At 43.7% G+C, this 22,729-nt stretch overlaps 2 protein-coding genes and 1 long non-coding RNA gene across 5 annotated transcripts; 2 read left to right on the top strand and 1 right to left on the bottom strand.

Moving 5' to 3' along the window:
• Window positions 1–1,560: 1,560 nt before the first annotated feature.
• On the top strand, window positions 1,561–4,429 carry opn4.1 (opsin 4.1). The gene has a single exon (XM_042429166.1). It carries the CDS (start codon window positions 2,403–2,405, stop codon window positions 3,849–3,851), a length of 1,449 nt encoding a protein of 482 aa, XP_042285100.1. The 5' UTR covers window positions 1,561–2,402; the 3' UTR covers window positions 3,852–4,429.
• An 8,430-nt stretch (window positions 4,430–12,859) lies between these two features.
• On the top strand, window positions 12,860–22,535 carry LOC121907993 (protein disulfide-isomerase TMX3-like). The gene is made up of 16 exons (XM_042427624.1): window positions 12,860–13,022; window positions 14,341–14,398; window positions 15,775–15,817; window positions 16,076–16,199; window positions 17,585–17,630; window positions 17,977–18,057; window positions 18,162–18,261; window positions 18,910–18,987; window positions 19,283–19,349; window positions 19,507–19,605; window positions 20,154–20,211; window positions 20,331–20,384; window positions 20,466–20,522; window positions 21,902–22,031; window positions 22,100–22,168; window positions 22,261–22,535. Exons 1-16 carry the CDS (start codon window positions 12,989–12,991, stop codon window positions 22,441–22,443), a joined length of 1,281 nt encoding a protein of 426 aa, XP_042283558.1. The 5' UTR covers window positions 12,860–12,988; the 3' UTR covers window positions 22,444–22,535.
• On the bottom strand, window positions 19,612–21,002 carry LOC121907996. 3 transcript variants are annotated; one of them, XR_006099151.1, is made up of 4 exons: window positions 20,968–21,002; window positions 20,448–20,732; window positions 20,285–20,363; window positions 20,101–20,191 (listed from the first exon to the last, which is right to left on the bottom strand). It is a non-coding gene; the product is annotated as an uncharacterized LOC121907996 (long non-coding RNA). The 3 variants fall into 3 exon arrangements; XR_006099150.1 differs by lacking the exon at window positions 20,968–21,002 and having other exon boundaries at window positions 19,612–20,173; window positions 20,448–20,806; XR_006099149.1 differs by lacking the exon at window positions 20,968–21,002 and having other exon boundaries at window positions 20,448–20,806.
• Window positions 22,536–22,729: the final 194 nt, after the last annotated feature.

Here is a 22,729-nt window from a genome sequence, read left to right as displayed (position 1 = left end):
CCAGGAATCTTTATTCTCTGATTTTGTTGAAACGTTTTCCATTTTTACATTCAGCCGACCTGAAAAGAAAATGTTCCAACACGTTTCACTGTTTATCTAACAGACTGATGTGTGACCCTGTTTCCATTGAACATCTGCGTTAAAAGCTCTGTGACCTCCGAGTGAAACCGACAACAATCAGGTCACATCTGAGTGCAGACAGTTAATGGATCAGCCTGAGATCAATACGCTGCCGTCATCCATCGATCAGATGGATATAAAGAGCCACAGCATGACGGCCGGCTGCACAGAGCTGAAACCAGCTGCCAGCCAGCCGACATCCAACCGGCATCCAACCGACATCCATCAGACACCCAACCGGCACCCAACCGGCATCCAACCGACATCCAACCGGCATCCATCAGACACCCAACCGGCATCCAACCGGCATCCAACCGACATCCAACCGGCATCCAACCGACATCCATCAGACATCCAACCGGCATCCATCAGACATCCAACCGGCATCCAACCGACATCCATCAGACATCCAACCGACATCCAACCGACATCCATCAGACATCCAACCGACATCCAACCGACATCCAACCGGCATCCATCAGACACCCAACCGGCATCCAACCGACATCCAACCGACATCCAACCGGCATCCATCAGACACCCAACCGGCGTCCAACCGACATCCATCAGACATCCAACCGACATCCAACCGACATCCAACCGGCATCCAACCGACATCCAACCGACATCCAACCGGCATCCAACCAACATCCAACCGACATCCATCAGACATCCCACCGACATCCAACCGACATCCAACCGGCATCCAACCGACATCCAACCGGCATCCAACCGACATCCAACCGACATCCAACCGGCATCCAACCGACATCCAACCGGCATCCAACCGACATCCAACCGACATCCAACCGGCATCCAACCGACATCCAACCGACATCCATCAGACATCCAACCGACATCCATCAGACATCCAACCGACATCCAACCGACATCCAACCGACATCCATCAGACATCCAACCGACATCCAACCGGCATCCAACCGACATCCAACCGACATCCATCAGACATCCAACCGACATCCAACCGGCATCCAACCGACATCCATCAGACATCCAACCGACATCCAACCGGCATCCAACCGACATCCAACCGGCATCCAACCGACATCCAACCGACATCCAACCGGCATCCAACCGACATCCAACCGACATCCAACCGGCATCCAACCGACATCCAACCGACATCCATCAGACATCCAACCGACATCCATCAGACATCCAACCGACATCCAACCGACATCCATCAGACATCCAACCGACATCCAACCGGCATCCAACCGACATCCAACCGACATCCATCAGACATCCAACCGACATCCAACCGGCATCCAACCGACATCCATCAGACATCCAACCGACATCCAACCGGCATCCAACCGACATCCAACCGGCATCCAACCGACATCCAACCGACATCCAACCGGCATCCAACCGACATCCAACCGACATCCATCAGACATCCAACCGACATCCATCAGACATCCCACCGGCATCCAACCGACATCCATCAGACATCCAACCGACATCCATCAGACACCCAACCGGCATCCAACCGACATCCATCAGACATCCCACCGGCATCCAACCGACATCCATCAGACATCCATCAGACATCCAACCGACATCCATCAGACACCCAACCGGCATCCAACCGACATCCATCAGACATCCAACCGACATCCATCAGACACCCAACCGGCATCCAACCGACATCCATCAGACATCCCACCGGCATCCAACCGACATCCATCAGACATCCATCAGACATCCAACCGGCATCCATCAGACACCCAACCGGCATCCAACCGACATCCATCAGACATCCAACCGGCATCCATCAGACATCCAACCGGCATCCATCAGACATCCCACCGGCATCCAACCGACATCCATTAGACATCCATCAGACATCCAACCGACATCCATCAGACATCCATCAGACATCCATCAGACATCCATCAGACACCCAACCGGCATCCAACCGACGTCCAGCCGATACCCTACCAACACCTAACCGGCTTCCAGCCGACATCCAACAGACATCCATCAGACATCCAGCCAACATCCTACTGGTATCCAACCGACACCTAACCGGCATCCAGCCGACATCCATCAGACATCCAACCGGCATCCAGCCGGCATCCAACCGACACCTAACCGGCATCCAGCCGGCATCCAACCGACACCTAACCGGCATCCAGCCGACATCCATCAGACACCCAACCGGCATCCAACCGACATCCATCAGACACCCAACCGGCATCCAACCGACATCCATCAGACATCCAACCGGCATCTATCAGACCAGCCAATTTTCAGCAATGAGTCAACACCATCCAACCAGGACGTCTCTTTGCACTTTGGGGGGAAATTGCAGCTCCTTTCTGAGCGATCACCATCACAGCAGGATGTCGAAGCTCCTCCTCCTGCCTGACCACACCCCCACACAGCGGACTCAGTTGCAGCCACCTCACCTGTTCCCCACCGTAGACGTGCCTGACCACGCCCACTACATCATCGGCTCTGTCATCCTGTTGGTGGGGGTGACGGGCATGCTGGGAAATGGCCTGGTCATCTATGTGTTCTGCTGCAGTCGCACGCTGCGGTCGCCTAGCAACCTGCTGGTGGTCAACTTGGCAGCCACTGACTTCCTGATGTCTCTGACACAGTCCCCTGTCTTCTTTATTGCCAGCCTGCACCGCCGCTGGGTGTTCGGGGAGCTCGCCTGCGAGCTGTATGCCTTCTGCGGAGCACTGTTCGGCATCACCTCCATGATGACACTGACAGCCATTGCAGTGGACCGCTGCCTTGCTATCACGCGGCCTTTGGCCCTGCTTGGCGGGGTGAGTCACCGCCAGGTGTTGGTGGTGATGGCGGCAGTGTGGTTGTACTCTCTGGGCTGGAGTCTGCCACCATTCTTTGGCTGGAGCGCCTACGTCCCTGAAGGCCTGCAGACGTCCTGCAGCTGGGACTACATGAGCTTCACCGCCGCTGTGCGCACCTACACAATCTTGCTGTTCGCCTTTGTCTTCTTCATCCCTCTGGGCCTCATCACCAGCTGCTACTTCACCATCTTTCGTGCAGTGCGGCGTGCCGGCCGGGAGGTCCGGCAGCTGAACTGTGGAGGAACCAACAAGGCGTATGAACGTCTGCGCAGTGAGTGGCGACTGGCCAAAGTGGCTCTGGGAGTCATCCTGCTGTTTGTTGTGTCCTGGTCGCCGTACTCGGTGGTGGCTCTGACGGCCACGGTTGGCTATGCCCACCTGCTGACGCCCTACATGAACTCAGTTCCTGCCGTCATCGCCAAGGCCTCTGCCATCCACAACCCCATCATCTATGCCATCACACACCCCAAATACCGTGCCGCCATCGGCCGCTACGTGCCACTACTGCGCGCCGTGCTGCGGCTGCAGGAGAAGGACCTGCGCTCCTCCTTCAGCTCCAGCGGTGCCTCATCTCATCGCACCACGTCGACCAGTCAGAGCTCACTGGCCATCCAGCTGAGCGCCGCCGCTCGAGCCAATGGCCGCTGGGGGAGGAGCCGACTATCCTCCACCTCAGACAGTGAGTCCTGCTGGATGGAGAGTGAAGCCGATGGCTCCAGTGTCGGATCGACGGCCTTCAACCGCCAGGTTTCCGCAGACGTCACCGCCAACACCGCAGGCTCCGCCCCCCTCAGCCAGGAGAGAGGCTCAGCTGGCGCAGGACCCGACGCTGACTCACCTGACGGACACCTGCTGCCGACAGGCTCCACCCCCTGCACGCCATGATGACACACTTCTTAAAAGTGTGAATGAAGAAATTGTTCAGGACCAGTTTGAGGTTTTAGGGGGATTTTGTCATTAAAGTCTGCTGTGATTGGACAGGCCATCGGGGGTGGAGCTGGGCACTGATGACATCAAACTACAAGCCACTACTTCCTATAATTGTGCCTGAAGCTTTTATAAAGTGCTGGATGATGTGAAAATGCACATTATTAACATTATTGATTGATTAGCATCAGGCTCATATAAACAAGTTTGATTTGTTGTTTAAACTCCAGACGTTCATCTCAAGTCTCCTCTTTGATCACTCCTCGCTTGAACAGTTCTGGTCCGCCATTTTGAAGGTCGTCTCAAAACTCTTATGTTGCTCTGAGCGAGGACCCCGACACGCCCCCTTATTGGATATCAGTTATTGATTAGACGCTGCAGCTGATCGGACTGATCTGACGCATACAGATTCAAATCTAGTTCATCACCTGAGTTTGATATTTAATCTGATTTCTAGTTAAACGTCTGTTAATTAATCTGATCAACAAAACAATCATAAACAACTTTCTTCATGATCGGTTATCTCACCCGTTAACTGTTACGGATCAAATTAAAGTCAGAATTTATTATTCAGTCACATGACAGTCGCTTTGAGTTTCATCATTTCAGTTTTAATCTAATAAATAATTACTATATATATAATTACTACATATATATAATTACTATATATATATAATTACTATATATATAGTACTATCAGAGTATCAAATACACACGCACATAATCAATACATATTATAAACAAACTGTCAGTAGAAATGGTTCCTGTACACAGTATAAATACAGAGAAGTACACAGTATAAATACTGCAGTACACCGTATAAATACTGTAGTACACAGTATAAATACAGAGTAGTACACAGTATAAATACAGAGTAGTACACAGTATAAATACAGCAGTACACCGTATAAATACAGCAGTACACCGTATAAATACTGTAGTACACAGTATAAATACAGCAGTACACCGTATAAATACTGTAGTACACAGTATAAATACAGTAGTACACCGTATAAATACTGTAGTACACAGTATAAATACAGTAGTACACCGTATAAATACTGTAGTACACAGTATAAATACTGTAGTACACAGTATAAATACAGAGTAGTACACAGTATAAATACAGCAGTACACCGTATAAATACTGTAGTACACAGTATAAATACAGAGTAGTACACAGTATAAATACAGCAGTACACCGTATAAATACTGCAGTACACAGTATAAATACTGCAGTACACCGTATAAATACTGCAGTACACAGTATAAATACAGAGTAGTACACCGTATAAATACAGAGTAGTACACAGTATAAATACTGCAATACACAGTATAAATACTGCAGTACACAGTATAAATACAGAGTAGTACACAGTATAAATACTGCAGTACACAGTATAAATACAGCAGTATACAGTATAAATACTGCAGTACACAGTATAAATACAGAGTAGTACACAGTATAAATACTGCAGTACACAGTATAAATACAGAGTAGTACACAGTATAAATACAGAGTAGTACACAGTATAAATACTGCAGTACACAGTATAAATACAGAGTAGTACACAGTATAAATACAGCAGTATACAGTATAAATACTGCAGTACACAGTATAAATACAGAGTAGTACACAGTATAAATACTGCAGTACACAGTACAAATACAGAGTAGTACACAGTATAAATACAGCAGTACACAGTATAAATACTGCAGTACACAGTATAAATACAGAGTAGTACACAGTATAAATACTGCAGTACACAGTATAAATACAGAGTAGTACACAGTATAAATACTGCAGTACACAGTATAAATACAGAGTAGTACACAATATAAATACTGCAGTATACAGTATAAATACTGCAGTACACAATATAAATACAGAGTAGTACACAATATAAATACTGCAGTATACAGTATAAATACTGCAGTACACAGTATAAATACAGAGTAGTACACAGTATAAATACAGAGTAGTACACAGTATAAATACTGCAGTATACAGTATAAATACAGAGTAGTACACAGTATAAATACTGCAGTACACAGTATAAATACAGAGTAGTACACAGTATAAATACTGCAGTATACAGTATAAATACTGCAGTACACAGTATAAATACAGAGTAGTATACAGTATAAATACTGCAGTACACAGTATAAATACAGAGTAGTACACAGTATAAATACAGAGTAGTACACAGTATAAATACTGCAGTACACAGTATAAATACAGAGTAGTACACAGTATAAATACTGCAGTACACCGTATAAATACTGTAGTACACAGTATAAATACAGAGTAGTACACAGTATAAATACAGAGTAGTACACAGTATAAATACAGCAGTACACCGTATAAATACAGCAGTACACCGTATAAATACTGTAGTACACAGTATAAATACAGCAGTACACCGTATAAATACTGTAGTACACAGTATAAATACAGTAGTACACCGTATAAATACTGTAGTACACAGTATAAATACAGAGTAGTACACAGTATAAATACAGCAGTACACCGTATAAATACTGTAGTACACAGTATAAATACAGAGTAGTACACAGTATAAATACAGCAGTACACCGTATAAATACTGCAGTACACAGTATAAATACTGCAGTACACCGTATAAATACTGCAGTACACAGTATAAATACAGAGTAGTACACCGTATAAATACAGAGTAGTACACAGTATAAATACAGAGTAGTACACAGTATAAATACTGCAGTACACCGTATAAATACTGCAGTACACAGTATAAATACTGCAGTACACCGTATAAATACTGCAGTACACAGTATAAATACTGCAGTACACCGTATAAATACTGCAGTACACAGTATAAATACAGAGTAGTACACCGTATAAATACAGAGTAGTACACAGTATAAATACAGAGTAGTACACAGTATAAATACAGCAGTACACCGTATAAATACTGCAGTACACAGTATAAATACTGCAGTACACCGTATAAATACTGCAGTACACAGTATAAATACAGAGTAGTACACCGTATAAATACAGAGTAGTACACAGTATAAATACAGAGTAGTACACAGTATAAATACTGCAGTACACAGTATAAATACAGAGTAGTACACAGTATAAATACAGAGTAGTACACAGTATAAATACTGCAATACACAGTATAAATACTGCAGTACACAGTATAAATACAGAGTAGTACACAGTATAAATACTGCAGTACACAGTATAAATACAGCAGTATACAGTATAAATACTGCAGTACACAGTATAAATACAGAGTAGTACACAGTATAAATACTGCAGTACACAGTATAAATACAGAGTAGTACACAGTATAAATACAGAGTAGTACACAGTATAAATACTGCAGTACACAGTATAAATACAGAGTAGTACACAGTATAAATACAGCAGTATACAGTATAAATACTGCAGTACACAGTATAAATACAGAGTAGTACACAGTATAAATACTGCAGTACACAGTACAAATACAGAGTAGTACACAGTATAAATACAGCAGTACACAGTATAAATACTGCAGTACACAGTATAAATACAGAGTAGTACACAGTATAAATACTGCAGTACACAGTATAAATACAGAGTAGTACGCAGTATAAATACTGCAGTACACAGTATAAATACAGAGTAGTACACAATATAAATACTGCAGTATACAGTATAAATACTGCAGTACACAATATAAATACAGAGTAGTACACAATATAAATACTGCAGTATACAGTATAAATACTGCAGTACACAGTATAAATACAGAGTAGTACACAGTATAAATACAGAGTAGTACACAGTATAAATACTGCAGTATACAGTATAAATACAGAGTAGTACACAGTATAAATACTGCAGTACACAGTATAAATACAGAGTAGTACACAGTATAAATACTGCAGTATACAGTATAAATACTGCAGTACACAGTATAAATACAGAGTAGTATACAGTATAAATACTGCAGTACACAGTATAAATACAGAGTAGTACACAGTATAAATACAGAGTAGTACACAGTATAAATACTGCAGTACACAGTATAAATACAGAGTAGTACACAGTATAAATACTGCAGTATACAGTATAAATACAGAGTAGTACACAGTATAAATACAGAGTAGTACACAGTATAAATACTGCAGTATACAGTATAAATACTGCAGTACACAGTATAAATACAGAGTAGTACACAGTATAAATACTGCAGTATACAGTATAAATACAGAGTAGTACACAGTATAAATACTGCAGTATACAGTATAAATACTGCAGTACACAGTATAAATACAGAGTAGTACACAGTATAAATACTGCAGTACACAGTATAAATAGAGTAGTACACAGTATAAATACAGAGTAGTACACAGTATAAATACTGCAGTACACAGTATAAATACTGCAGTACACAGTATAAATACAGAGTAGTACACAGTATAAATACTGCAGTACACAGTATAAATAGAGTAGTACACAGTATAAATACAGAGTAGTACACAGTATAAATAGAGTAGTACACAGTATAAATACAGAGTAGTACACAGTATAAATACTGCAGTACACAGTATAAATACAGAGTAGTACACAATATAAATACTGCAGTACACAGTATAAATACAGAGTAGTACACAGTATAAATACTGCAATACACAGTATAAATACTGCAGTACACAGTATAAATACAGAGCAGTACACAGTATAAATACTGCAGTACACAGTATAAATACAGAGTAGTACACAGTATAAATACTGCAGTACACAGTATAAATACAGAGTAGTACACAGTATAAATAGAGTAGTACACAGTATAAATACAGAGTAGTACACAGTATAAATACTGCAGTACACAGTATAAATACAGAGTAGTACACAATATAAATACTGCAGTACACAGTATAAATACAGAGTAGTACACAGTATAAATACTGCAATACACAGTATAAATACTGCAGTACACAGTATAAATACAGAGCAGTACACAGTATAAATACTGCAGTACACAGTATAAATACAGAGTAGTACACAGTATAAATACAGAGTAGTACACAGTATAAATACTGCAGTACACAGTATACAGAGTAGTATACAGTATAAATACTGCAGTACACAGTATAAATACAGAGTAGTACACAGTATAAATACTGCAGTATACAGTATAAATACAGAGCAGTACACAGTATAAATACTGCAGTACACTGTATAAATACTGCAGTACACAGTATAAATACAGAGTAGTACACAGTATAAATACTGCAGTACACAGTATAAATACAGAGTAGTACACAGTATAAATACTGCAGTATACAGTATAAATACAGAGCAGTACACAGTATAAATACTGCAGTACACAGTATAAATACTGCAGTACACTGTATAAATACTGCAGTACACAGTATAAATACAGAGTAGTACACAGTATAAATACTGCAGTACACAGTATAAATACAGAGTAGTACACTGTATAAATACTGCAGTACACAGTATAAATACAGAGTAGTACACAGTATAAATACTGCAGTACACAGTATAAATACAGAGCAGTACACAGTATAAATACTGCAGTACACAGTATAAATACAGAGTAGTACACAGTATAAATACTGCAGTACACAGTATAAATACTGTAGTACACAGTATAAATACTGCAGTACACAGTATAAATACAGAGTAGTACACAGTATAAATACTACAGTACACAGTATAAATACTGCAGTACACAGTATAAATACAGAGTAGTACACAGTATAAATACTGCAGTACACAGTATAAATACTGCAATACACAGTATAAATACTGCAGTACACAGTATAAATACAGAGCAGTACACAGTATAAATACTGCAGTACACAGTATAAATACAGAGTAGTACACAGTATAAATACTGCAGTACACAGTATAAATACAGAGTAGTACACAATATAAATACTGCAGTACACAGTATAAATACAGAGTAGTACACAGTATAAATACTGCAATACACAGTATAAATACTGCAGTACACAGTATAAATACAGAGCAGTACACAGTATAAATACTGCAGTACACAGTATAAATACAGAGTAGTACACAGTATAAATACAGAGTAGTACACAGTATAAATACTGCAATACACAGTATAAATACTGCAGTACACAGTATAAATACAGAGCAGTATACAGTATAAATACTGCAGTATACAGTATAAATACAGAGTAGTACACAGTATAAATACAGAGTAGTACACAGTATAAATACAGAGTAGTACACAGTATAAATACTGCAGTACACAGTATAAATACAGAGTAGTACACAGTATAAATACAGAGTAGTACACAGTATAAATACTGCAGTACACAGTATAAATACAGAGCAGTACACAGTATAAATACTGCAATACACAGTATAAATACTGCAGTACACAGTATAAATACAGAGCAGTACACAGTATAAATACTGCAGTACACAGTATAAATACAGAGTAGTACACAGTATAAATACTGCAGTACACAGTATAAATACAGAGTAGTACACAATATAAATACTGCAGTACACAGTATAAATACAGAGTAGTACACAGTATAAATACTGCAATACACAGTATAAATACTGCAGTACACAGTATAAATACAGAGCAGTACACAGTATAAATACTGCAGTACACAGTATAAATACAGAGTAGTACACAGTATAAATACAGAGTAGTACACAGTATAAATACTGCAGTGCACAGTATAAATACTGCAATACACAGTATAAATACTGCAGTACACAGTATAAATACAGAGCAGTATACAGTATAAATACTGCAGTATACAGTATAAATACAGAGTAGTATACAGTATAAATACAGAGTAGTACACAGTATAAATACAGAGTAGTACACAGTATAAATACAGAGTAGTACACAGTATAAATACTGCAGTACACAGTATAAATACAGAGTAGTACACAGTATAAATACAGAGTAGTACACAGTATAAATACTGCAGTACACAGTATAAATACAGAGCAGTACACAGTATAAATACACAGTATGATTTCTCTCTCCTCGTCTCCTCGTCTCCTCGTCTCCTCGTCTCCTCTCTCCTCGTCTCCTCTCTCCTCGTCTCCTCGTCTCCTCTGTCCTCGTCTCCTCGTCTCCTCGTCTCCTCTCTCCTCTCTCCTCGTCTCCTCGTCTCCTCGTCTCCTCGTCTCCTCTCTCCTCTCTCCTCGTCTCCTCGTCTCCTCTCTCCTCGTCTCCTCTCTCCTCGTCTCCTCTGTCCTCGTCTCCTCGTCTCCTCGTCTCCTCTCTCCTCTCTCCTCGTCTCCTCTCTCCTCTCTCCTCTCTCCTCGTCTCCTCGTCTCCTCGTCTCCTCTCTCCTCGTCTCCTCGTCTCCTCTGTCCTCGTCTCCTCGTCTCCTCGTCTCCTCTCTCCTCGTCTCCTCGTCTCCTCGTCTCCTCGTCTCCTCTCTCCTCGTCTCCTCGTCTCCTCGTCTCCTCTCTCCTCTCTCCTCGTCTCCTCGTCTCCTCGTCTCCTCTCTCCTCGTCTCCTCGTCTCCTCTCTTCTCTCTCCTTGTCTCCTCGTCTCCTCGTCTCCTCGTCTCCTCTGTCCTCGTCTCCTCGTCTCCTCTCTCCTCGTCTCCTCGTCTCCTCGTCTCCTCTCTCCTCGTCTCCTCTCTCCTCGTCTCCTCGTCTCCTCTCTCCTCGTCTCCTCTGTCCTCGTCTCCTCTCTCCTCGTCTCCTCTCTCCTCGTCTCCTCTCTCCTCTCTCCTCGTCTCCTCTCTCCTCTCTCCTCGTCTCCTCGTCTCCTCTGTCCTCGTCTCCTCTCTCCTCTCTCCTCGTCTCCTCTCTCCTCTCTCCTCTCTCCTCTCTCCTCGTCTCCTCTCTCCTCTCTCCTCGTCTCCTCGTCTCCTCTCTCCTCGTCTCCTCTCTCCTCTCTCCTCGTCTCCTCTCTCCTCGTCTCCTCTCTCCTCGTCTCCTCGTCTCCTCTCTCCTCGTCTCCTCGTCTCCTCTCTCCTCGTCTCCTCTCTCCTCGTCTCCTCTCTCCTCTCTCCTCGTCTCCTCTCTCCTCGTCTCCTCTCTCCTCGTCTCCTCGTCTCCTCTCTCCTCTCTCCTCGTCTCCTCGTCTCCTCTGTCCTCGTCTCCTCTCTCCTCTCTCCTCGTCTCCTCTCTCCTCTCTCCTCTCTCCTCTCTCCTCGTCTCCTCTCTCCTCTCTCCTCGTCTCCTCGTCTCCTCTGTCCTCGTCTCCTCTCTCCTCTCTCCTCGTCTCCTCTCTCCTCTCTCCTCTCTCCTCGTCTCCTCTCTCCTCGTCTCCTCTCTCCTCGTCTCCTCTCTCCTCTCTCCTCGTCTCCTCGTCTCCTCTGTCCTCGTCTCCTCTCTCCTCTCTCCTCGTCTCCTCTCTCCTCGTCTCCTCTCTCCTCGTCTCCTCGTCTCCTCTCTCCTCGTCTCCTCTCTCCTCGTCTCCTCGTCTCCTCTGTCCTCGTCTCCTCTCTCCTCTCTCCTCGTCTCCTCTCTCCTCGTCTCCTCTCTCCTCGTCTCCTCGTCTCCTCTCTCCTCTCTCCTCTCTCCTCTCTCCTCGTCTCCTCTCTCCTCGTCTCCTCTCTCCTCGTCTCCTCGTCTCCTCTCTCCTCTCTCCTCGTCTCCTCTCTCCTCTGTCCTCGTCTCCTCTCTCCTCTGTCCTCGTCTCCTCTCTCCTCGTCTCCTCTCTCCTCTCTCCTCGTCTCCTCTCTCCTCTCTCCTCGTCTCCTCTCTCCTCGTCTCCTCTCTCCTCGTCTCCTCTCTCCTCGCGTGGCTTTGATGAGTCTGTGGCTGACTGATCAATACATAATCAAACATATTGATCTGTGTTGATCTGCTTCTTCTTCACTGGTCATGAAAAACACTGCAGACGCCATGTTGGGTTTCTCTCCCAATGACATAAATAATTAATTAATTATTATTATTATTACATCAGTGATGTCACTTCTCAGTCCAATCTGTGTATTGTTTGTAAAGCTGCTGTCAATAAAGCTTCAGTGGATTGAAGCTGTTAATCCGGCAGCATAGATTAGCGTGTTCAGTCTGTTAGCAGTTAGCAGATTAGCTGCGTGCTGTTAATCTGTGAGCTGCAGGCAACATGTCGGTGAGGAGGAACACGATGCTGCTCTCAGGTACGTCTCCACCAAACTGCTTCATTCTACACTCATCAGCTGACTGCAGGTTAACGAGGGTTAACGAGGGTTAACGAGGTTCATTCACCTGAAAACATCCAACAATCAGCTGTTTTAGGTTTGATTTGTTTATTATCTGATTCATGTTTAAGGTGAAATCTGTAAACAGGTGAAGTCACATTAACGTCCGCGTTTCAACCAATCACAGCTCTTCATCCAGACAGCAGTGGACTCAATAAATACACCAACACGCTGTTTATATTTCACTCAGTGTTTCTGATCATTGAGGCCAAAAATGTTTGATTCTGCAGCAGCTTTTCTCACATAATTTGATACAATTTGTGATGTTTTATGTCTCTTTTTGTGGTAAAAATGCAGGAATTGAGAGAAATTGCAAGCAAAGGAAAATAATGTGATTTTTAAAAACTACCAATGACACCTGACATGAGAGCAGCAACACGACACTCAACAGCAGGAAGATATCATGTATCCTGGACTACGGCAACTCAGAAGGACACATTACTTCACACACAGAAGCACATAGCAAACATACAATATATAATGACTTCCTGGATAAAAAGCCTGCAGATCACAGAAACAACTATATTTCAGCTGAACATGAGAACCATGAGGACTCAACGTTCTATAAACAGAAAATACTGTACTTGAGTTCCATTTATAACCTTTATTAAATAAACTTTCAACTCAACATCAGCAGCAAATAAAATCATCAATAATGTTATTAAAATAAATCTAGTTGGATGTTTATGTTTGAGGCAGATTATGTCTCCTGACTCACTGAATCAAACCTCATCTGGGAACATCTGGGAACATTTGGGAACATCTGGGAACATTTGGGAACATTTGGGAACATCTGGGAACATCTGGGAACATCTGGGAACATTTGGGAACATCTGGGAACATTTGGGAACATTTGGGAACATTTGGGAACATTTGGGAATAGTTTTGCTCGTCTATGGCATCGTGTTTGTTGGCAGGTGAGATTTGTCGTCAGTTGCCGCCACACCAAACGCCACGATTGGTCCAAACCACAAGCAGCTGCTGATTCAGACGTTTCATGCAGGAAAGTTTCTGTAATTTAACTAAACTGCAGCTCATAAATATTGTGGAGATTAATGAGTTTCCTGGAGGAAGTGATGACGTGTCGGTAATGCAAATAAAACTCCTCACACACACTGAAAACAATAAATTCATGACGTCCACATGTGAGACGGATCAATTACAGACATTGATTTTGTTTATACAGACAGTTTTATGTTAATTAATTAATTTGTTTGTTTGTTTCTTTGTCTGTCAGCGCTGCTGTGTGCGTCGCTGGTTTCTGTCTCAGCCTTTGTGGAGGAGCTGGACGACTCGTGAGTTCAAACATTTTTTATTGATTATTAATTATTTATTATTATTATATAATAATTTACATATTCTGAGATATATATACAGTACATATATCTCAGAACATATATACAGTACTTTTATATCTGTATATACACATATATACATATATATGAATATATATGGTGGCCCTGAGGTGCAAAACACAACAACAACAACTGTTGTATCTTGCACCTCAGGGCCACCATATATATACACATATATATGTATATATGTGTATATATATGTGTATATATACACATATATACATACCTGTATGTTTATTCATGTGTTTATGTATATATACTGTATATATGTATATATGTTTTATAGTGCCTATTCCATAGACTGTAAAAAATATGGACGTAGTCACCGTGACGTCACTTGTTGGTTTGTGAACTGCCGTTTTGAAGCCTTGAGTTTATTGATTTGACCGTCGCCATGTTTGATTTTTTGGGCCAGAAGTGACCATATTTGGATGAGAGGGTGGAGCTGACCATAGCGCTAGCTGCTAGCTTGGTTAACACAGTGCAGTTATAATCTATGGTTAACAGTGATAATGATAATGCTAATTTCTGCTAGCAAAAAACACTGTAAAAACTGAACATCAACTCCTTAGAGGATCTTTTATCACAAGCAAACGCTGAACAAGACTTCTTTCATGAACTGAAAACACACTGAAATAGCGACACTACACCTATAATCTGTGAATCTGGGGTTACGCCATGGTTATGTAACAAAGTTGTTGCTATGGTAATGACTTGTCAATCACAACATAGCCCCACCCTAAAGCAACGCTGCTTTATCATCTATTTTATTCTAAATAGACCATAATTTACTAAATGAACATCATGCTGTATTGAAGAAGACTTGAAACTAGCGATTGAGACCATAAACTCATTAGGAAAGTGTTTACTGAGCTAATAAATCCAGTTCGCAGTCGGGTCGTTTTCTCATAGATTTCAATACAATCAGACTTCTTTTGCAGCCGGTGGCGTCGCCTCCTGCTGGCCGTTAGAGAGAACGCAGCAAAAACAGCAACTAAATGGATCCTGTAGTCCAGACAGGAATAAATATGGAGTCAATAACAAACAAAACTTACTTATTGATTTTTACTGCTTGAATATTTATTGATTTCTTTGAGTTCAGTCTAAACTCTTCGACACGGTTTGTCCCTTGTCAGCCTCCGTACATTCTCATATTTATATCTTTTCACTTGTTTTTTCATCATTGACTTCAGTTTTATTACTTGTTTGTTTTCTTTTATTGATCTGAAATGATTCTCTGATAATTGATGATATAAGTTGTTTTCAGTTTCTTCATGTTCGTATTGAAATCAATAATCAGTTTCTGTGTCTGACAGCTTCATGGACACGAAAGGAGATGACGAGATCTGGCTCATTAAAGTATTTACACATTTATTACACATTTATTACCATTTATTTCACATTTATTTCACATTTATTTTACATTAATTTCACATTTATTTCACATCTTTACACATTTCTCCATTGAAAACATCTGAATGATGAGCAGACAGTTTTCAATGTGACTTCTGTATTTTCGTTCACATCAGAACATACTGACATATTGATTGATGATGTCACAGGATGTTCATTGGTCGGTGTGGTTCCTCCCTCACCTGTCATACATTGTGTCTGCAGTTTTACGCCCCCTGGTGCACCTTCTGTAAACAGCTGGATCCGGTCTGGCATCAGATCGGATCTGAACTCAAGAGTCTCGGCTCTCCGGTCAACGTCGGAAAATCAGACGCCACCGCCAACACGGGTGAGTCTCAAACAGGTGAGCCTCACAGAGGTGAGCCTCACACAGGTGAGCCTCACACAGGTGAGCCTCAAACAGTTGAGCCTCAAACAGGTGAGCCTCACAGAGGTGAGCCTCAAACAGGTAAGCCTCAAACAGGTGAGCCTCAAACAGGTGAGCCTCAAACAGGTGAGCCTCACACAGGTGAGCCTCAAACAGGTGAGCCTCAAACAGGTGAGCCTCACAGAGGTGAGCCTCAAACAGGTGAGCCTCAAACAGGTGAGCCTCAAACAGGTGAGCCTCACAGAGGTGAGCCTCAAACAGTTGAGCCTCAAACAGGTGAGCCTCAAACAGTTGAGCCTCAAACAGGTGAGCCTCAAACAGGTGAGCCTCAAACAGGTGAGCCTCAAACAGTTGAGCCTCAAACAGGTGAGCCTCAAACAGGTGAGCCTCAAACAGGTGAGCCTCAAACAGGTGAGCCTCACAGAGGTGAGCCTCAAACAGTTGAGCCTCAAACAGGTGAGCCTCAAACAGGTTAGCCTCAAACAGTTGAGCCTCAAACAGGTGAGCCTCAAACAGGTGAGCCTCAAACAGGTGAGCCTCAAACAGTTGAGCCTCAAACAGGTGAGCCTCACACAGGTGAGCCTCAAACAGGTGAGCCTCACACAGGTGAGCCTCAAACAGGTGAGCCTCACACAGGTGAGCTTCACACAGGTTAGCCTCAAACAGGTGAGCCTCAAACAGGTGAGCCTCACACAGGTGAGCTTCACACAGGTGAGCCTCACACAGGTGAGCTTCACACAGGTGAGCCTCACACAGGTGAGCCTCAAACAGGTGAGCCTCAAACAGGTGAGCCTCAAACAGCCTCACACAGGTGAGCCTCAAACAGCCTCACACAGGTGAGCCTCAAACAGGTGAGCCTCAAACAGGTGAGCCTCAAACAGGTGAGCCTCACACAGGTGAGCCTCAAACAGGTGAGCCTCACACAGGTGAGCCTCAAACAGGTGAGCCTCAAACAGGTGAGCCTCACACAGGTGAGCCTCAAACAGGTGAGCCTCACACAGGTGAGCCTCAAACAGGTGAGCCTCACACAGGTGAGCCTCAAACAGGTGAGCCTCACACAGGTGAGCCTCATACAGGTGAGCCTCAAACAGGTGAGCCTCACACAGGTGAGCTTCACACAGGTTAGCCTCAAACAGGTGAGCCTCAAACAGGTGAGCCTCAAACAGGTGAGCCTCAAACAGGAAACCAATACAGCTGTAATAACAAACTAAACAACTGTCTCTGTTTCCATGGTGACAACAGAGTTTATGTTCACTTACCTGGTGACTGTCACACACACACACACACCTGAGTTTATATCACATGAGGTCAGAGGTCAGAGGTCAACCTGTCTGTTCTTCCTGCAGGTTTGGCCAAAGAGTTCAGAGTCAGAGGTTACCCCGCCATCCTCATGTAAGTGACATCATTGTGACATCACCACACTGCAACCAATCAGCTGCAGCATTTGACAGTTGAGACTTGAGTGGTATTATTGATGTGATATTACTGATGTATTGATCTGATCAGCTCATATAATCAGGCTGATTTTAACAGACACTCAGTAGATTATCATCGTTTTTTCAGCCTTTTGTATATTTTACGAGCATTTAGCTGCTGGTTGGTGGTAATTTTGTGGTAATTTTGTGTCCTGGATATAATAATAATAATAATAATAATAATAATAATAATAATAATGATAATAATATAGTAATATAATTATTGATCCTGATGTGATTCTAACAGCTGTTTGCTGTTTCAGGCTGAAGAAAGATGTGAAATATGATTATTCAGGACCCAGAACCAAAGATGGAATCATGGACTTTGCTAATCGTATCGCTGGGTGAGTAAACACAAAACAATCGAATATTATTTATTATTATTATATAATAGTATTTATTTTTATCACTATTGGTTTATTATTATTATTGTGTGTGTGTCGTTCAGGCCGCTGGTTCGAGCTCTGACGAGTCTGCAGCTCTTCCAACACGCCATGAGTCGACATGATGTCATGTTTGTTTACATCGGAGCGACATCACCACTGAAGGTAAACACACCCACACAGCGGTTGTTGTCCTGAGACCAACATACTGTATCACGGTCCTGGACAACAACGCTAGTGATGTCATCACAGAGAGACCTGCTGCCGCTGCCGCAAGATTTAAAGAAAAATTAAAAAAGGCGGTAAAAACATCTGGAAACTACAAGGAGAGACCAGGAAGTTTTCAGATGTGCTTGTTAGCTTCTGCTATGATGGTTGCTTTGTTTATCGCTATCTTTGGCTTTGGGCAATATTGCAAAAGCAGATTTATTTCAATATCATCATGATAATAAATCTGCAGACGAGCGTAAACTAATAAGAACATTTCATAATTTTCATGTTGGACGTTGAGGTCAACATGCAGATGATGGTCTGAAGACAACATCATATAACAGGAAATAAAGCAACGTTGACTTGAGAACACACATCAACATACCAGCTAACAGGAATGAATGCGAGTTGTTGTATCTGTGCAACAAGAAAAGCCGTTTAATAAACACTACAGTGTTGAGATATCTGCGTGTGCGTGTGCGTGTGCGTGTGCGCGTGCGTGTGCGTGTGTGTGTGCGTGTGCGTGTGTGCGTGTGTGTGTGCGTGTGCGTGTGTGTGTGCGCGTGTGCGTGCGCGTGTGTGTGTGTGTGTGTGTGTCTACAGGGAAACTACTCGACTGCAGCTGAGCGGCTGATCGTCCACACGTACTTCTTCTCTGCTTCCAGAGACGTGCTGCCGAAGGTCAGAACGTCTGCAGCGGTTCCTTCTAATAAAACTGTTTTTAAGATGTTTTTTAAGCTGCTTTAAGATGTTTTAGGCAGTTTTTCCTGTGATTGACAGCTGATGGAGGAGAAGCAGACAGGAAACATGTCTGACAGTCACGTTTGGTGGATCAGAGGTTTTTTGTTAGCAGCTGATAAAAGTTCAAACTGGAACATTTAGTTTTTAGATGATAACTTTATTATTATTATTAGCTGCGACAGGTGAGCACAGAGGCTGGTTGACAGCAGGTGTTCAGGTGTTTCTGTGTTTCCAGGCCGTCTCCATCTCCTCTCTGCCGGCGGTGGTCGTCTTTAAAGACGGGACCTACTTCACCTACAGCGGTGAGACAACAAGCTGACCTCTGACCTCTGACCTTACAATTAATTTAACATTCAATAGCAGTTCAACATTTCTATTGATTGTTTTAAATGAACCATCCTCAGGTGTTCAGACTGACGTCCAGGTAAATGTTCTGAACGAGTTTCTGATGTGTTTCAGAGGAACGCGACGGCGAGCTGAAGTCGTGGATCAACAGAGAACGTTTCCCAAACTATAACAAGATCGACAGCTACACGCTGTACGCCATGGGAGAGTCAGGTAACACGTGATGTCACATCCTCAGGTGACACGTGATGTCACGTCCTCAGGTAACACGTGATGTCACGCCTGTCAGGTGACACGTGATGTCACGTCCTCAGGTAACACGTGATGTCACGTCCTCAGGTGACACGTGATGTCACGTCCTCAGGTGACACGTGATGTCACGTCCTCAGGTAACACGTGATGTCACGTCCTCAGGTGACACGTGATGTCACGTCCTCAGGTAACACGTGATGTCACGTCCTCAGGTGACACGTGATGTCACGTCCTCAGGTAACACGTGATGTCACGTCCTCAGGTGACACGTGATGTCACGTCCTCAGGTGACACGTGATGTCACGTCCTCAGGTGACACGCCTGTCAGGTGACACGTGATGTCACGTCCTCAGGTGACACGTGATGTCACGTCCTCAGGTGACACGTGATGTCACGTCCTCAGGTGACACGTGATGTCACGTCCTCAGGTGACACGCCTGTCAGGTGACACGTGATGTCAGTTGATGACGATGAATATAAACTGGGAGGGTTTGTCTTCCTGTCTGCAGGTAAACTGGTGCTGCTGGCGCTGGTGGAGGAGAAGCGTCTGTGTGAGAAAAGTTTAAGGTACAACTGCATCATCATCATCATCATCATCATCATCATCATCATCATCATCATCATCACCATCAACACTCACATAAACACTGGGACCTGCCTGTGATGTCTTTGTGTTTCCTGTTCAGGTATAAACGTCTGGTGGAGAAAGTGGCTGCAGACTACAGAGAGATTTACAGCAGGTCAGAACCTTCCAGAGCTTTCAGCTGAAACTCTGAGATGAAGAAACTGAAACTGAAACTAACTTCCTGTCTGTCTCTCAGGAACTTCTACTTTGGTTTCATGGAGGGGGGCTCCTACATCGACGGGCTGCTGATGAGGTGAGCGACTGATTCATGTCTCATGAAGTGTCTGAGAGGACGTCCTGAAACACTGACTGTCATTAAAGTCAAGTCAGTTTTATTTATCTCAGGGCTGTTCCCACATAGAGCAGGTCTGGACTGAACTCTGTAATCTACAGAGACCCAACAGTCCTCCATCAGCAGCAGCAGGAAAAACCTCCAGCAGAACCCGACTCTAGGTGGCGCCGTCTGCCTCGACCGGTTGAGTTGAGAGAGAAAGAAAGAGAAGCACAATAACAACAATAATAACAATAGAAATATGACCAATAATAATGGTAAATGGTAAATGGACTGTACTTGTTTAGCGCCTTTCTAGTCTTCCGACCACTCAAAGCGCTTTTTACACTACGAATCACATTCATACGCTGAACGGGTACAGGAGCGACCGTGCAGGGTCCCAACCTGCCCATCAGAGGAAACTCACCATTCACACACTGATGGTTCATCAGGAGCAATTTGGGGTCAAGTGTCTTGCCCAAGGACACATCGGCATGTGGACTGGAGGAGCCGGGAATCAAACCGCCGATCTTCCGATTAGTGGACGACCCGCTCTACCTCCTGAACCACAGCCGTAGTGACAGTAGTAGCAGTGGGCGTCAAGCAGGACCAGCAGGGGGTCTGTGACCCTGGTCCACAGGAAGCAAATGTTGCATGAATGCATACAGATGGAGAGGAGGAGGAGGAGAGAGGAGCTCAGTGCATCATGGGAAGTCCCCCAGCAGTCTAGGCCTATAGCAGCATAACTAAGGGCTGATCCAAGGCGAGCCTGGTCGGCCCTAACTATAAGCTTTATCAAAAAGGAAAGTTTTAAGCCTACTCTTAAACATAGAGAGGGTGTCTGCACCCCGGACCCAATCTGGAAGATGATCCACAGGAGAGGAGCCTGATAGCTGAAGGCTCTGCCTCCCATTCTACTTTTAAAGACTGTAGGGACCACCAGTAAGCCTGCATACTGGGAGCACAGTGTTCTAGTGGGATAATACGGTACTATGAGCTCTTTAAGATATGATGGTGCCTGACCATTAAGGGCTTTGTAAGTTAGGAGAAGGATTTTAAATTCTATTCTAGATTTTACAGGAAGCCAATGCAGCAAAGCTAAAATGGGAGAAATGTGATCTCTTTTTCTAGTTTTAGTCAGAACACGTGCAGCTGCATTCTGGACCAGCTGGAGAGTCTTTAGAGACTTGTTAGAGCAGCCTGATAATAAGGAATTGCAATAATCCAGCCTAGAAGTAACAAATGTGTAGACAGGATGTGTCTGATAAGTGATAAAGGAAGTCCTGTTGTCATTGTTTGTAAATCAAACTTGTATCATTGATTGATTGATTGATCAGCGTCTGTTCTGTCTGTTCCGTCAGTGAGGTCGTTGTGCCGTCCTTTATCGTGGTCGATCTATCCAGTGACAGCTACTTCCTGCCAGCTGGCGACATAGAGACGGAGCGCCACCTGCTGGACTTCCTGGACAAGGTGTTGGACGGCAGCGTGCAGGTGAGTCAGACAGACTGAGAGTGAGACGGGTCGGTTTCTGTCTGTCTGACTCTGTGTTTGTGTTTCAGTCTCAGGGAGGAAACGGAGTCACTCAGCGGGTCAAACGCTTCGTTTACGACGCCAAAGTCATGCTGACGGTAAGTCCTCATCAGTCTGTCTGTAGTTAGTGTCTCAGTGACCTCTGACCTCTGACCTCTGACCCCTGACCTCTGTCTGTCTGTCTGTCCAGCCGTTGTTCAGCCAGGCTCCTCTGCTCGGCTGTTTCCTGGTCTGCCTCCCGCTCGTCCTCGTCATGGTTACCTGCTACCTGTGCAGTAAAGCGCGGTCCGCCGACACCGACGAGGACGGCGTCGCGCTGTTAGCTCCGTCGGCACAAAGCAGCCGAAAACTGACCGACAAGAAGTCAGACTGAAGAGGGACGAGAGGATCAACACACCTGTGGTTTACCTGCTGTGACCTCACCTGTCTGTCTCCCTTCACAATAAAAGCCTGTTTGTTGTTCTCTGTGTTTGTTGTGAAAGTTTCTCTGAGCTCAACTTAAATCTCACCTGGCCGTACCTGCAGGATTAATGACATCACAGCTAGTCTGGAGCCAATCGGTGTCCAGTATACAGCTGAAGGGACGCACAGCTGCAACGATCAGTCGATTCATTGATTAGTTGCCATCTATGAAATAGATCAGCAACTATTTCAATAAT

This window comes from Thunnus maccoyii, chromosome 12, assembly GCF_910596095.1.
Source record: "Thunnus maccoyii chromosome 12, fThuMac1.1, whole genome shotgun sequence".
Taxonomy (NCBI): Eukaryota; Metazoa; Chordata; class Actinopteri; order Scombriformes; family Scombridae; genus Thunnus; species Thunnus maccoyii.
Note: the sequence above shows the minus strand (reverse complement) of the source record. Positions and strands in the feature narration are given on the sequence as shown.